The sequence below is a fragment of the Chiloscyllium plagiosum genome, chromosome 11 (assembly GCF_004010195.1).
Source record: "Chiloscyllium plagiosum isolate BGI_BamShark_2017 chromosome 11, ASM401019v2, whole genome shotgun sequence".
Taxonomy (NCBI): Eukaryota; Metazoa; Chordata; class Chondrichthyes; order Orectolobiformes; family Hemiscylliidae; genus Chiloscyllium; species Chiloscyllium plagiosum.
In genome coordinates, this window is record NC_057720.1 from 17,792,059 (window position 1) to 17,808,141 (window position 16,083).

A 16,083-nucleotide genomic window follows, 5' to 3' on the forward strand; every position below is an offset into this window, starting at 1 on the left:
AATTTCTATAAATATAAATACTAATTAAAATCAATTATTTTAAGTGTTTTTGCAGCAATTTTTGTTACAAAGCATCCAAATATTTAGAAGCTCAGATTCCAAAGAACCCATTATGGTCACGGGATCAAGAAAGGTGAAGTATTTGTTCTAAATTTATGACTTGTTCTTAGAATTTGCATTGTTTCCATTGAACTTTCAGTATCCTCAGGACCTGATCAAGTGTACTCTAGAACTCTATGGGAAGCTAGGGAAGTAATTGCTGGGTCCCTTACTGAGATGTTCCTATCATCAATAGGCACAGGTGAGGTGCTGGAAGACTGAAGGTTGGCTAATGTAGTGCCACTCTTTAAGAGAGGTGGTTAAGGAAGCGACAGGGAACTAAACACCAATGAGCCTGACATCAGTGGTGGGCAAGATGTTGGAGGGAATCCTGATGTCCAGGATTTACATGTATTTGGAAAAGCAAAGACTGATTAGGGATTGTTAGCATGGCTTTGTATGTGGGGGAAATCATGTCTCTCAAACTTGATTGAGATTTTTAAGGAAGTAACAAAGAGGATTAATGAGGTCGGTGCAGTGGATATGATCTGTATAGACCTCAGTAAGGCGTTTGACAAGATTCCTCATGGTTGCCTAGTTAGCACAGTTAGATCACGTGGAATACAGGAAGAAGTAGCTATTTGGATACAGAACTGGCTCAAAGATAGAAGACTGAGGGTGGTGGTAGAGGGTTGCTTTCAGACTGGAGGCCTGTGACAAGTGGTGTGCTAAAAGGATCGGTGGTGGGTCCACTGCTTTTTGTCATTTAAATGAATAATTTTGGTTTGAAAATCAGGAGGTATAGTTACTAAGTTTGCAGATGGCACAAAAATTGGAGGTATAGTGGACAGCAAAGAAGGTTACCCCAGAGTACAATGGGATCTTGACCAGATGGGCCAATGGGCTGAGAAGTGGCAGATGGAGTTTAATTCAGATAAATGCGAGGTGCTGCATTTTGGGAAAGCAAGTCTTAGCAGGACTTATACACTTAATGGTAAGGTCCTAGGGAGTGTTGCTGAACAAAGAGACCTTGGAATGCAGGTTCATAGTTCCTTGAAAGTGGAGTCACAGGTAGATAGAATAGTGAAGAAGGCGTTCGGTATGCTTTCCTTTATTGGGCAGAACATTGTGTATAGGAAGTGGGAGGTCATGTTGTGGCTGTACAGGACATTGGTTAGGCCACTGTTGGAATACTGTGTCAAATCTGATCTCTCTCCTTTGGAAAGATGTTGTGAAACTTGAAAGGGTTCAGAAAAGATTTACAAAGATGTTGCCAGGGTTGGAGGATTTGAGCTATATGGAGAGGCTGAATAGGCTGAGGTTGTTTTCCCTGTAGGGTTGGAGGCTGAGGGGTGACCTTTTATAGAGGTTTGAGATGTTGAGAGACATGAATAGGGTAAATAGACAAAGTCTTTTTTCCCCAGGGTGGGGGAATCCAAAACTAAAGGGCATAGGTTTAAGGTGAGAGAGGAAAGATATAAAAGGAACCTTAGGACAACCTTTCCTCTGGCAGCCCATTCCCCACACACACACCACTCTCTGCATGAAAGTGGTAGAGGCTTGTACAATTACAACATTTTGAAAGGCATCTGGATGGGTATGTGAATAGGAAAGGTTTATGTGGGCCAAGTGCTGGCAAATGGGACGAGATTAATTTAAAGTATCTGATCAGCATGGTCGAGTTAGACTGAGGGTTTGTTTCCATGCTGTTTATCTCCGTGATCCTATGATAGCTATAAGGATGTGTAACAATGGCATCATAAATTTGCATTTCAAATTTTAGCTTTATCTCAAAATAACTGTGAACTTTTAAAGCCTTTTTTTTCACCTAGCCAATTTAAAAAGTGATAATATGGGTGCCTCTGAGGCTTGGGTTATCTCTGCTCTTTTTCCCTTTGGAAATTGGTTGAAATCCAACCTTCAGTAAGGGAATGAAAGTCTCCTCTAAAGTAGATTTGGGCAGTTGTCCAATTAATGGAGAGGTTTAAGTTTAACTGATGGAAGAAATTGGAAAAGTCTGTGTGGATTTTAAATTATGGAAAATCATGTCTTCTGTTTTATAGGTCTTCTGTATGCCGCTTGTTAAAGGAACAAAGGTATGCACAATGATTTAATTGATGTTTTGTGAACTATAATTTTGTTTATTTGACATAATAAATTTAAGGAAAACTTTGGTCATGACCAGCATGTTACACATATTCTCCAGTCAAATCATATTAGTGATTTATTAATCAATAACTCATCATTTAGTCAGCATGGAGATATGATGAAAATACTTGGCAGTAGCACAAGTCATGCATGTGTATTGACTATCTTTAAAATGAGTCGATGCCATTTAAATGTGCTGCTGCTTGTCTTCAGGACATTTGGGCTTTGATCTTGTATTTAATTCTTTGAAGATGCCTTAATGCAACAAATGTGGTCAATAAAATTGGAATGTGGTTATGTTCATTTGATAGGAAAGTGATTTTTAGGGAAGTGTTAAGACCTTTTTAAAGAGGCTACTGTTTACAAACATTCTGTAAAAGTTGTGTACAAATGACCAGGAGATGGCGCATTTGTCTATAAATTTAGATAAACATTAACAGTCCATTTTTCTATTTTGTAAAGACTGTATATGGGTAATGTCACATTAGGCAGAGCTACTATTGTGCATGTGCAAAAAACACAGCATTACAAGTAACATAGTTGTTGTTACACCTAATCAGAAGCAGCACTTTCAATCACAACCTCTCAATAATTCTTTCTCTCCCTTGTGCACTCTTGCACACAGAAGAAGTAAACTAAATTAAAATGAAGTAGAAAGGAGAGTTAGAACCATAGAATTTTACAACACAGAAGGAGGCCATTTGACCTGTTGTGTCTGTACCGGCTACCAAAAGAGCTACCCAGCTGTCGATAATACACTGCAGCCCCCATGATGCCTTGAGTGCATTCCAAGCTCCCTACCCAATGAATGGCAATATAAAGAACTCTGAGCTTAGATATTTTAAGTCAGCCTGATCAGATGTTATCAGACACCTCTGGAGCAGGTAGGATGTGAACCCAAGCCACCTGATCCAGAGGTAGAGACTACTCGGTCCAATAGCACAAGAACTCAGCTATTAGATAATTTTCTTATCCACCCATTCAGAGATTTTTACACAAATGTAGCCTTGAAAGTGAGGCAGGTAGTTGAGAACCATGATCTCTGCTGCCTGGACTTATGGCTGGCTGCTTTAACCAGGAGAGACCCAGCTGTTTGTTTTTTAAAATCAGAGCAGGTGGGACTTGAACCTGAGCGCCAACTCCAGAGGTAGAGAATCACCGGTGTATCATAAAAGCCCTAGAGATTGGCTTATTTTTAAGAACCTCTATCAAATTCCCCCTTGACTCTAGTAAATTGCTATTTTAACGAACACTGCCAACCAGAGGTGAGTACAGCAATAAGAAACAGGGGAAGAGGAGAGGAACAGGGAGAAATTAAATTAAAATGAAGTTGAATGGGGAAATAAGGCACTCCAAATACACTGTATCTGCCTCTGAAATTCAGCTTGTTTTTGTCCAAGACAAAATTTAGAAAAAGGACAGTTGTTTTATATTTGGCTAATGCACCATCTCATGATCAATCTTTGTAAGCAATAGCTTTTTGCTAAAAAGACCTCAGCACTTCCCTAAAAGTCAAAAGTTGCTTTTCAACACAAATGATAAACGCATGCACATTTTGATTTTATCCCTCATTTGTGGCATTAAGGCAGCTTCAGGGAATTAAATACAAGCCCAAAACTCCTGAAAAAAATTGGCAGCATAGACATTAACCATAACCTGACATGGAATTCCCATCAATGCTGCAAAAACGACTAGTCATTGGAAAATCCATTATAACCATTTAAGCCTGTCTACTTAAATTTTACATTAGCCACTACTTTATAATTTTGACTACTAAAGTGCAATCAGAATTTTTTAATGGCTGTCATCTTGAAACTAGTTTTTCTGTCATTGTTTATAATATTTTATTCTTGACTTATAGGGGTAGCGCCGGTGAAGAAGTGCAGCTTCAAAGTTCAAGCATCCATGCATCACATATTGATGCTTCTCCCTTTTTGGAAGATCAGGATGTGTCTACCTCCTCAAGTGAAAGCAATAGCAGTGGAGACTCTGACCAAGAGTTTGTTTCCAACATAATTATGGGAGAAAAGTGTAGTTTAAAAGCATCAGCACAGAAACAGCTCAAAAAGCAGCAACCAGATATGATTATAAAATCTAAGAAAATGATACCAGTGTCAAAACATTCCGAAATGGATCATAAAGTAGACAATGTTTTACAAGAATTGAAGAAATGCCATGTTAAGAATGCTGAGACATTAAGTTCTAGGTCATCCCAAAGTGGAAAAAGTGAACAGTTGATCTTTACACCAGAAGAAAAGTGCTCCCTGATATCCGAGAAAAACTTGTCTCTGACAACATTGAAAGCAAATAAAAACTTTACAACACAGGGCCTAAGTAAGAAGGGTGCTGCATCATTAAAGATGCTGATAGCAAAATCAAAACAGTTGAGCCATTCTACTTCAGGTGTTGGCATATCAGGCAAAAGTAATGTGCTAGAATTACTAAGACAAACACTAATTGAATGGAGGACAGAAGAAACATCAAGATTCCTTTATGGTTCCAATTCAAAATGTGCAAAACAGCCACCAAAATGGCCAAGTCCAACATCTTGTGTAACTGCGCAAGAAGAACTTGATGAAGATGACTTGGACAGTCTGGAAGTGGTTGAAATTGCCAACCCTAATGAAAATGCCGGAGACAATGACCTGACCAAAGGTGAACAAGTTGGAAGATCAGAAACCACTGCAAAACCATTACCAAATTTTGAACAATTAAGACAGGAATCTGACTTTCTTCATTTTAAGGTCAGAGAGTTTTATAAGGGGCAGTATGTGTTGCCTGGGGACAGTGAACACTGTTGTGATGAAAATCATCAATCTGTAAATTATGTGCCGGTAAGTAAGAAACTTTTTTTTTTGAGTTCCGTTATCAAATTATATGATATAGCATGAAATCATCCTCTGTATCAGGAAATGACTTTCTATAACTTAAGTTGAAGCATTTGCTATATTCTGGTGTGTAGCAGGCCTACAGAGGATTTTGTAACTTTTTGATTTTATGGCTGTAGGGACTTTAACAATATTAAGGATAAGAGGATGAGTTGAAGCAATAAATCTGGTAACAACTTGCAATCATCTTGATTACTGCCATAGTTATGTTTCTGGAGTAGCTCATTCTAAGGTGGTGGTTAAAGAGGACTCCTCTTACCCAATGCCACACTTATATTTCCCATTTTCTGCTACACATTACTGCTCTCCTCAACTCCGTTGCATTTTCACTCTTCATTTGGGTACAGTTCCACAATATCATTTTAATCTGATCCAAAGTGAGCACTTTGATCTTAGAGGGGGTGACAAACTAGCTTTAAAACCATCCTAAATTGACAAGTACAAACAAGCATAATGGGGCTGTTGTCTGGTTTGAGAGAAATGGTAGTGATTTAACCTGAGTATTATCTCAGTGCTGGTGAGGGCAAGAGAATCCATCATGGTAACCTCAGCCATTGAAAGAATTGAACCCATGCTGACAATGTGACCCTGCATTGCAAATCAGCTGTCCAGCCAACTGAGCTAATCAACCCCTGAAATTAGGTAGCACTGAAGATCAGGCATTGAACCTAAAATCTTGTTTTTCTTCTGTTTTGACCACGAGATATGATCCATACATTAAGAACAAAAGGACTGATTATCTGATTTTGTAGCCATTGTTTCAAATTTCCCAACCCTAACCCTACACCTCAATCTTTCTCATAGGCGATTTGTCTCAATTTAAGGTTAAACACAAAGATTAGCATCTAAAATTTACAGGCAAACCTGGAGAAAGAAAATTTTAACTAATAATAGAGTTAACCCAACAGTTAGTTGGACAACTGGTTTGTGATTCAGAGTGATGCCAGCAACATGGATTCAATTCCCACACCAGCTGGGGTTACCTTGAAACACTCTCCTTCTCGACCTCTCCCCTTACTTGAGGTATGGTGACCCTCCAGTTAAACCACCACCAGTTGCGTCTTTACTGCAACAGCAGCCATATGGTCTGGGTTAGTGGTACTGGAAAAGCACAGCAGTTCAGGCAGCATCTGAGGAGCGGGAAAATCGATGTTTCGAGCAAAGGCCCTTCATCTGCTTTTCCATCACCACTGAAATCTAGAATCTGGTTTCCAGCATCTGCAGTCCTTGTTTTTGCCATATGGTCTGGTTTGACTATAGTGACTTTACCTTTTTCATTATTTTGCTTGGCTAAGGGAGGACTCGAGATAGGTGCTTTAAATGAGGTGTCTAAGTAAGCAGAAAAGAGCAAGTATACCATGTGCAAAACAGCAAATGATGCGTCAACTTTTTATTTTTGTACTTTTTAAAGAAGGTCCTGTTTATAGGTTTCAATATTTTAACACTTATTGAAACGTTGATTGAAACTTCTGTGACTAACTATTTTGGAAAACTTATCAGTCACTGACTTACAATCACTCCTCTGTATGCACAAGGGTTTCGTTTGTGAAACCTCGTGAATGATGAAATTCGCAAGTGCAGAGCTCATTAAACATACAGGCTAAAAATAGGTTAAAAATTGCAGACACCCAAGTTTTCCCATGGATGTTGTATTTTGTTGCTACTTTTTGGCGCAGAAAGGCAAATTCATGAGTTGTGATCTCACAGATATGGAGGATTTAATGTACTCCAGTTATGACCAGTGCTTGCAATGATGTTATCCTTCCATGTCAGTAAAAGGCATATCTTGTTAATTGTCTTCACTTCATAATGTCTCGACTATTGTGGCCTGAGGCCTAGCTCCTCTGGCACAGACTTAACCATGATCTTATCGACTACATTGATTATCTCAAGCTGTTCCATTTCTGCCTGTTCCATTCCTCTGTCATATTTGGTCAGCTGATCCTCAACATCTTATCCCAGTCAATGCAGCTGTTTGCATGACTTTCTCAAAAATCATTTAACTCTCGCTTGCAATCCCTCTTCCTTGCTACTAGCCTGGACATTCCCTGGCAATCGCATTGTCTTTCCTGCCTTCAACTTGCATGGAGTTAATCTAGTAGATTAATCTACTGAGTGTTGTCCTACATAGCATTCGGATACTAGGCAACAGATCTTCTGACATTTTTTCCCATCTCCTGAATGATTTGGTTAACCTTCTTTATAACGTCCTATTCATTCATTTGTTCCTCTTCTGTATGCCTGTATAAATCTAGCTTGTTTATTTTCTCCAACCCAATTGCTATTAATGTTACTACTTATGTGCCTACCTTAATCCCTATGGTACCTAATTGGTTGACGTTTGTTCCCTTCTGATGTGCTTTAATCTTTACCACTACAGATAGCAGCAGCAGTTTTCACTCATTCCTTAATTACTGCTTTATGTTGAATATGCCCCCTACCTGAAGTAAAATACCCACTTTAACTCCATACTACCAAATAATCATGTACTACTAGTTGGGCAGTAATGGCAAGTTGGTTGATTGGTATGCTCCTCCTGTGAGATGTGGGAGATCAGGAAGAAGTCACATGTTCCTGACAACTATGTCTGCAGGAAGTATCCAACTGCAGCTCCTCTGACTGCATGGATCAGTTGGAGCAGCAGTTGTACTCTGAGGAACATGCAAGTGGTAGAAAGTTGTATAGATGTTCCAGGGATGTGGTCACATCAAAAGTTTAGCTTGGTAGATGGGTGACTGCCAGGACAGTGCAGAAGCCCATCAAATAAGGATATTGTTTGGATACTGTTGCGGGGGAATGGCTTCTTGGGCTGGGGGAAGGTGGGATGAAGCAACAGCCAGATTAGTGGCACCACAATTAGTTGTTGTACATTGCAATGTCAAAGTGTCAGTGAGCGGTAATGATGCTAGGGTTGCTCATCAGGAACACACACAGGCTTGGGTTTCTGTGGCTGCTAGCAAGACTCCAGGATGATGTGTTGCCTCCCCAGTGCCAAGGTCAAGGATGTCTCTAAGCAACATTGGACATTCTGAAAGAGGAGAGTGAGCAGCCAGAGGTGATAGTCCATATTCATTCTAATGACTTTGGCATGAAGAGAGATGAGGTCTTGCAAAGGAAATTTAGGGAGTTGGGTAGAAAAGCAGGACGTCTTTGGTTGTAATCTTGGAATCACTCCCAGTGCCCTGCCAGTGAGGCCAGAAACAGGAAGATATTACAGTTGAATATGACTAAAGAACATGTGCAGGAAGGAGGGCTTCAGATGTCTGGATCATCAGGATCTCTTCCAAGGCAAGTGGGTGTAATTTAAGGTGTATAACAAGTGCGATGAGCTTTGAGCCTGGATTAACTCATGGAATTACAATTTAGAAGCCATCACTGAAACTTGATTGAGAGAAGGGCAGGATTCGCAGCTCAACATTCCATGGCTTAAATGGGTGGCACAGTGGCTAGCACTGCTGCCTCACAGCGCCAGAGACCTGGGTTCAATTCCTGCTTCAGGTGACTGTGCAAACTCCACACAGTCAATCTCCCCGTGTCTGCGTGGGTTTCCTCTGGGTGCTCCGGTTTCCTCCCACAGTCCAAAAATGTGCGGGTTAGGTGAATTGGGTGTGTTAAATTGTCTGTAGTGTTAGGTGTTGGGGAATGGGTCTGGGTGGGTGGTGGGTCGGTGTGGACTTGTTGGGCCGAAGGGCCTGTTTCCACACTAAGTAATCTAATAAATGTTTCATGTGTGATAGAGAGGGATATAAAAGGGTTGGGGAGTTGCATTACTGATTTCAGGAGAGTGTCACAGCTACACTGAGAGGTTGTATTGGAGGCATTATCTAGGGAAGCCAAATGGGTAGAACTCTAGAATAAAAAGTTGCAGTCACAATGATGAGTTTATACTATATGCCTCCCAATAACTGACAGGAGATAGCAAAACAGATATGTAGGCAGATCTTGGAAAGGTATAAAACCAGCAGCATTGTTTGAGTGGGTGATTTTAACATCCCCAGTATTGATTCGAACTCCCTTAGTGTTAGGGGCTTAAATGGGGCAGAATTTGTTAGGTGCATCAGGAGACTTTCTTGAAGCAGTATGTAGATACTCCAACTAGGGAAGGGGTTGTACTTGATCTTGTAGTGGGGAATGAACCTGGGCATATGATCAAGGTTGCATTGGTGGAGCATTTTTGGCGCAGTGATCATAATTCTAAGTTTTAAGATAGTTATGGGTAAGTCTAAGACTGGACCTCTAGTGAAATAGCTAAATTGAGGTAGGCTAATTGCAACAGTATTAGGCAGGAACTGGAGAAGTTAAATTGAAAGTGACTTTTTGAGGGTAAATCCACAATTGACGTGGGAGCATTTTTAAAGGCCAGTTAATCAAAGTTCAGGACCAGTGTGTTGCTGTGAGGATAAAAGATAAAGATGGCACGATTTATGAACCTTGAATGATCAGACATTTGGAAAATTTAGTCTAAAAGAAACAAGAAGAATATATAAGATTTAGGCAACTGAAATCAGAAGTAAAGGAAGCAGGAATGAACTTAAACAAGGAACTAGGAGGCCTGAAAGGGGCCATGAAGTGTGCTTGGCAAGTAAAATTTAGGAGATCCCAAAGTTTTGTTTTATACTTTAAAGCAAGAGGGTACCTAGGACAAAGGAGGGAATTTTAGTCAAGCAAGAGTAAGTGGGTAGGGTCCTTAATGTATACTTGGCATCGGTATTCACCAAGGACAAGAATGAGGATGGTTGTAATATTAAAGAAGATATGTTACTGTTCTCGGGCATGCTGACATAAAGAAGGGGTGGCTTTGATGTCTAGAATAAGATTATTAGGCAAGTCCCCAGGGTATGATGGAACTTATCCCAGGAAACAGAGGGAATCAAGGGAGGGACTGAAATCCTTATTCTCTTTAGCCACAGTTGATGTCTCAGAAGACAGAGTAGTCAATGTTGTTCCTTTGTTTAAGAAGGGTAACAGGGATAGTCCAGGAAATTATAGGCCAGTGAGCCCCATCAGTGGTAGTGAAACTTATTGGAGAAGGATTGGAGGGTTTGAGCTATAGGGAGAGGCTAAATATGTTGGGGCTGTTTTCCCTGGAGTGTTGGAGTCTGAGGGGTGACCTTTTATAGAAGTTTATAAAATCATGAGGGGCATGGATAGGATAAATAGACAAGGGATCTAGAACTAGGAGGCATAGGTTTAGGCTGAGAGGGGAAAGATATAAAAGAGACCTAAGGGGCAATCTCTTCACGCAGAGGGTGGTGCGTGTATGGAAATGAGCTGCCAGAGGAAGTGGTGGTGGCTGGTTCACTTACAGCATTTAAAAGGCATCTGAATGGGTATATGAGTAGGAAGGGTTTAGAGGAATATGGGCCAAGTGCTGGCAAAAGGGACTAGATTAGGTTAGGATATCTGATCGGCATGGATGAATTGGACCGAAGGGTGTGATTCTTTGGGTCCGGATCTACTGACATTTGGAAAGTAATAAATTTATTAGATATAGTCAGCTTGGCATTGTGCAGGGGAGGTCTTGTCTCGAATTCAGTTGAGTTTTAATTTGAGCAAGTGACAAAAATGATTGAGGGTATCGCAGTGAATGTTGTCTACGTGGACTTTACTGAAGCATTTGACAAAAAACCCTTGTGGTAGGCTGGACCAGATGATTAAGTCACATGGGATCCATGTTGAATTAGTAAATTTGATGCAAAATTTGCTTGGTCAATGAAGCCAGAGGGTAGTTGTGGAGGGTTTCTTTTCTGACTGGTAGTCTGTGACAAGTAAAGTTCTACTAGGATCCGTGCTGGGAGCTTTCCTATCTGCAATATATAAAAATGATTTGGATGAAAATGTTGGTGGTCTGACTAGTAAATTTGCAGATGAATGAAAAGTTGTGGAAGGAGGCATAAGGAGATTGGATAGTTTGCCACCGAGATGGCAGACTGAGTTTAATCCGGGCAAGTGTGAAGTGATGCATTTTCTTTTGAGGTTAAATGAAAGAGGAAAGTATGCAGTGAATTGCAGGACCTTTAGAAGCATTGATATACTGAGGAATCTTGAGGTGTAAGTCATTAGCTCTTTGAATGTGATGAGAAGGGGGTACAGTATGCTTTCCTTCGTTGGTCAGGGCATGGAGTATAAATGTAGGCAAGTCATTTTGTAGCTGTATAAAAGTTTTTAGTTAGGCCACATTTGGAGCATTGTGTGCATTTCTGGTCACCAGACTATAGGAAGAAGGTGGAGGCTTTTGAGAGAGTGCAGAAAACGTTTATCAGGATGTTTCCTGATTTCGACGGAAGGGGTTAGACACATTTGATTATTTTCAATAGAGTATCGGAAGCTGAAGATATACCTGTCAGGCAATGTATACCTGACACAAGCATATAATATTACAAAAGGCATGAATAGGGTGGAAATGTAAAATACTAGAATGCATACATTTAAGGTGAGTGGTAAAAAGTTTAAAGGTGGTGTGCCAGGAAAGTGTTTTTACATAGAACATAGTAGGTGCCTGGAGTCTGTTGTCAGTGGGCATGGTAGAAATACGTATAATAGCAACATTTGAGATATTTAGACTCCTGAACAGGCAGGGAATAGAGGGATACAGACCATGTGCAGGCAGGTAGGGTTAGTTTAGTGTAGCATCATGGTCAGCACAGACATAGTGGGCTTAAATATCTGTTCCTGCGCTGTAGTTTCACGTTCTAATAGCTGGAACTTAGAGAAACATTGGAATTTACCTACTGTCTATAAATGTTAGACTGTTAATTACAGCAGCACATTGGGTGTGATATTTTGAAGGTATGTATAGTCATTGTCTATCTTTGATATTGTTTACCTACATATTAGCTCACTGAATAACATTCTCTGAAAAATCCTGAAGTCCTTGAATTGTATCAAATTTGCTAATATTCCTTTTATAGTTTCCAAAGTTTTAATTGTTCCAAGCAGAGCTTTATCCATATAAACTAGTCTACCTCTGCATTATAACCTATGTGAATCCCAAATTGATATATTAAGTTGAATTGTACCGCAATAGGTCATTCCAAGTTCTCAATGAAACATTTATTGTTTCTATCTTCTCCTCCAACTGAAGCATCTCATTATTATCATTCGGAATCATCCATGAGTCTTGGAGCACTTTTACTGTCCATTAAAATATACTTATAATGTTCCTTAAACAGCTATCAAATATTTCTATCCAATTCCAAGCATTAACTGCCTCTTGCATATTTATTCTTTTACATGTGGGCATCTCAGACTTTCTAAAATAAGTTCCTTAGTCATTTCACATCTCAACATTATTCTAAAATCAAATGACTATCATTCTCTTTAACTTTTAAAAATCTTGCTGTTTCTTAAGTATGGTCATCCCATATTCTTACTGTTATCGCTTTTGGCTGCCTTCCAGGAATTGTAAATAAAGAAAGGTGCTTGTCTTTACTATTTTCAACTTTGTTTTACTGTTTCTCCTATGATGTGCCTATTCAATGCTTGATCCCTATCTACATTCTGCACAATAATAGTTTCCGTTTAACATGCAGCGTGACTAACCATTTGAAATGGCTTCAGTTGGAAATACAGATCAAATGTTTGCCTTTAATACAACCTTTTGCTTTTGTAATCAATATGAATAATTGATAACACTTTTTTGGAGATTTACAACTGGATTTCTCACCATTGTTGTTAGCGTTTAGCTTTTTTATGCAGATAATAGACACCTTGACTCCACCAAACAATCCAATGGGTCATCTGATGATCATTGTTTACATTTCTAATTCTGGTCTTGAAGATAAACATGTCAATTTTAAGAAACATACTTAAGAAACATACTTAAGAAACAGCAAGATTTTTAAAAGTTAAAGAGAATGATAGTCATTTGATTTTAGAATAATCTTCAGGCTGTTGAATTGCATTAATATCAGAGTTATACTTATTAGTTTCTTGGTCAGATGCCTCCCCATTTATCTACATCCATTTCCACTTCTAAAGCTAAAGGTTATATTCCAAAACACACACATTATGAACTAATTGTTTGTAACAACTGTTTTTATTTATGGTCCAATACCACATTTGATTGCAACAAAATGTTCTGATTTCGGACACCGAATCCTAATTTGAGTAGGCTTAAACTTTGAGTAATAGGAATAAGTATCCATAAAAAGTTTGAAGATAGTGTTCAGTCTGCATGCTTTTTTTTTATTTATCCCATTTATCTGGGCTGAATTTTAAGCTGCTTTCCAAAGGTACAAGGGAATGTGTTGAATTACTATATCACCAAAACTTCAGTCTTATTTAGGGATTGAATTAACTTTGTGTAAAGGGTATCTTTATTTGGAATTTAGGGTAGTAAAGAGGAGGATCCAGTTCTTCCTTTGTTGGATTTTGCTGCACAGCACCAGATCCGCAAACAGATTGTGTTGGATCGACTTCACAAAGTGTAAGTATAATTATACGTTAGTAGGTGTTTGTTGTTAGCCACCAAGATCCTATGATGTCCTTAGTTTATATTTTCAGTTAGCACAGTTACGAAAAAAGAACTTCTGAGATTTCTAATCTTTGTATTCTTTGCAAATTACTTTTTGAGCAGAAAAATAGTATAGCAAGGGTCATGTTAATGAAAGTACAGAAGGAAATTTGACTTGAAAATATTTTAGTCTGTTCAGCTTTTTGTTAGAATTTGCATGTTTGAATTTTAAAGGTGAAATTCCATTACTTAGAGTCATAGAGATGTACAGCACGGAAACAGACCCTTCAGTCCAACTCATCCATGCCAACTAGATATCCCACTCCCAATCTAGTCCCATTTGCCAGCAACCAGTCCATAGAACTCCAAGCCCTTCCTATTCATACATTCATCCATATGCCTTTTAAGTGTTGCAATTGTACCAGCCTCTACCACCTCTGGCAGCTCATTCCATACACGTACCACCCTCCGTGTGAAAAAGTTGCCTCTTTGGTCTCTTTTATATCTTTCCCCTCTCACCCTAAACCAATGCCCTCTAGTTCTGGACTCCCCTACCCCAGGGAAAAGACTTTGCCTATTTATCCTATCCATGCCCCCCATAATATAATAAACCTCTATAAGGTTACCCCTCAGCCTCGGACGCTCCAGGGAAAACGGCCCCAGCCTATTCAACTCTCCCTATTGCTCAAATCCTCCAACCCTGGCAACATCCTTGTAAATCTTTTCTAAACCCTTTCAAGTTTCACAACATCCTTCCTTCCGATAGGAGCAAGAACAGAATTGCATGCAATATTCCAAAAGTGGCCTAACAAATGTCCCATACAGCCACAACATGACCTCCCAACTCTGTACTCAGTACTCTGACCAATAAAGGAAAGCATACCAAACACCACCTTCACATCCTATCTACCTAGGACTCCACTTTCAAGGACCTATGAACCTACACTCCAAACTCTTTGTTCAGGAACGATCTCTAGGATCTACCATTAAGTATAAGTCCTGCTCTGATTTGCTTTCCAAAATGCTGCACCTCTCATTTATCTAAATTAAACTCCATCTGCCACTCCTCAGCCCATTGGCCCATCTGATCAAGATCCCGTTGTAATCTGAGGTAAAAATAGGAAGGGCTTGGAGTTCTATGGACTGGTTGCTGGCAGATGGGACTAGATTGGGAGTGGGATATCTAGTTGGCATCTAGTTGCTATCCACTACATTTCCCATTTTGGTGTCATCTGCAAACTTACTAACTATACTTCTTATGCTCGCATCCAAATCATTTATGTAAATGACAAAAAGTAATGAACCCAGCACCAATCCTTGTGGCACTCCACTGGTCACAGGCCTCCAGTCTGAAAAACAACCCTCCACCACCATCCTCTGTCGTCTTCTTCTACCTTTTGAGCCAGTTCTGTATCCAAATAGAACATTACAGCGCAGACCTGGGGTACTTGCACATAAAATTCAGAAGGCTAATGGAATTTTGGCACTTACATTCCAACTCCCTTGAAATAAGAGAAGAGAAATTTTATTGCAACTGTTCAAGATGTAGGTGAGACCACCTCTGGAGTACTGTGAGCAGTTTTGTTCCCCTTAACGATAGAGGATAGCATGGTGGCACATGATTAGCATTGCTGCCTCATATCACCAGGGACCCAGGTTCAATTCCAAGCTTTGGTGACTGTGCAAGTTCCATACAGACTTTCTCCCTGCATCTTTGTGGGTTTCCACCAGGTGCTCTGGTTTTCTCCTATAGTCCAAAGATGTGTTGGTTAGGTGCATTGGCCATGCTAAATTGTGTCCGAGGATGTGCAGGCTAAGTGCCCCCTCCATGGTAAATGCAGGGTTAGGGTGAAAGGGCAGGTTGCTGTTTGGAAGGTCTGGGCAGATTTGATGGGCCAAATGACCCTTTTCTGCATTGTAGGGATTCTATAATCATTTCTTGGAGGCAGTTCAGAGAAGGTTCATTAAGATCTCTGGTTTGGAAGGATTGTCTTATGAGCAGAAGTTAAAGATGTTTGGGACTCTACTTATGGGAGTTTAGAAGAAAGAGAGGTGATCTCATTGAAAGGATTCTTTAGGGTCTTGACAGGGTAAATGCTGAGAGGCTGTTTCCCTTGTGGGCGAATCTAGGACCAGAGGGCATAGTCTTAAATTGGCGCCCCTTAATTCTAGGACGAAGATGAGGATGAGTTTCTTCTGAGGATTGAGTGGTTGGAGCTCCTTGTTGCAGAGAACTGTGGGACATAGTCTTTGTGTATATTTAAAGTTGAAAGAATTTTGATCAGCAGGGGAATCGAGGGTTGTGGGGAAAAAGCAGGACATGAATGTCTGATCAGCTGTGAGTCTGTTAAATGGTAGAACAGAGCTGAAAATGTGTTGCTGGAAAAGCGCAGCAGGTCAGGCAGCATCCAAGGAGCAGGAGAATCGACATTTCGGGCATGAGCCCTTCTTCAGGAATGAGGAAAGTGTGCCAAGCAGGCTAAGATAAAAGGTAGGGAGGAGGGACTTGGGGGAGGGGCGTTGGAAATGCGATAGGTGGAAGGAGGTTAAGGT

The 16,083-nt window shown here is 40.0% G+C and overlaps 1 protein-coding gene across 3 annotated transcripts in view; it reads left to right on the top strand.

Annotated features, from left to right (window-relative positions):
- The window catches only part of rpap2 (RNA polymerase II associated protein 2), a 129,360-nt gene that overhangs the window by 19,403 nt on the left and 93,874 nt on the right, over positions 1-16,083 (top strand). Inside the window, exons 5-8 of one of the 3 annotated variants that reach the window (XM_043698791.1) lie at positions 45-133; positions 2,103-2,135; positions 4,049-5,021; positions 13,409-13,503. In XM_043698791.1, the coding sequence (XP_043554726.1) occupies positions 45-133; positions 2,103-2,135; positions 4,049-5,021; positions 13,409-13,503 (1,190 nt within the window). The remainder of the gene's footprint in view (positions 1-44; positions 134-2,102; positions 2,136-4,048; positions 5,022-13,408; positions 13,504-16,083) is intronic. The other 2 variants (XM_043698792.1, XM_043698793.1) reach the window with 2 other exon arrangements.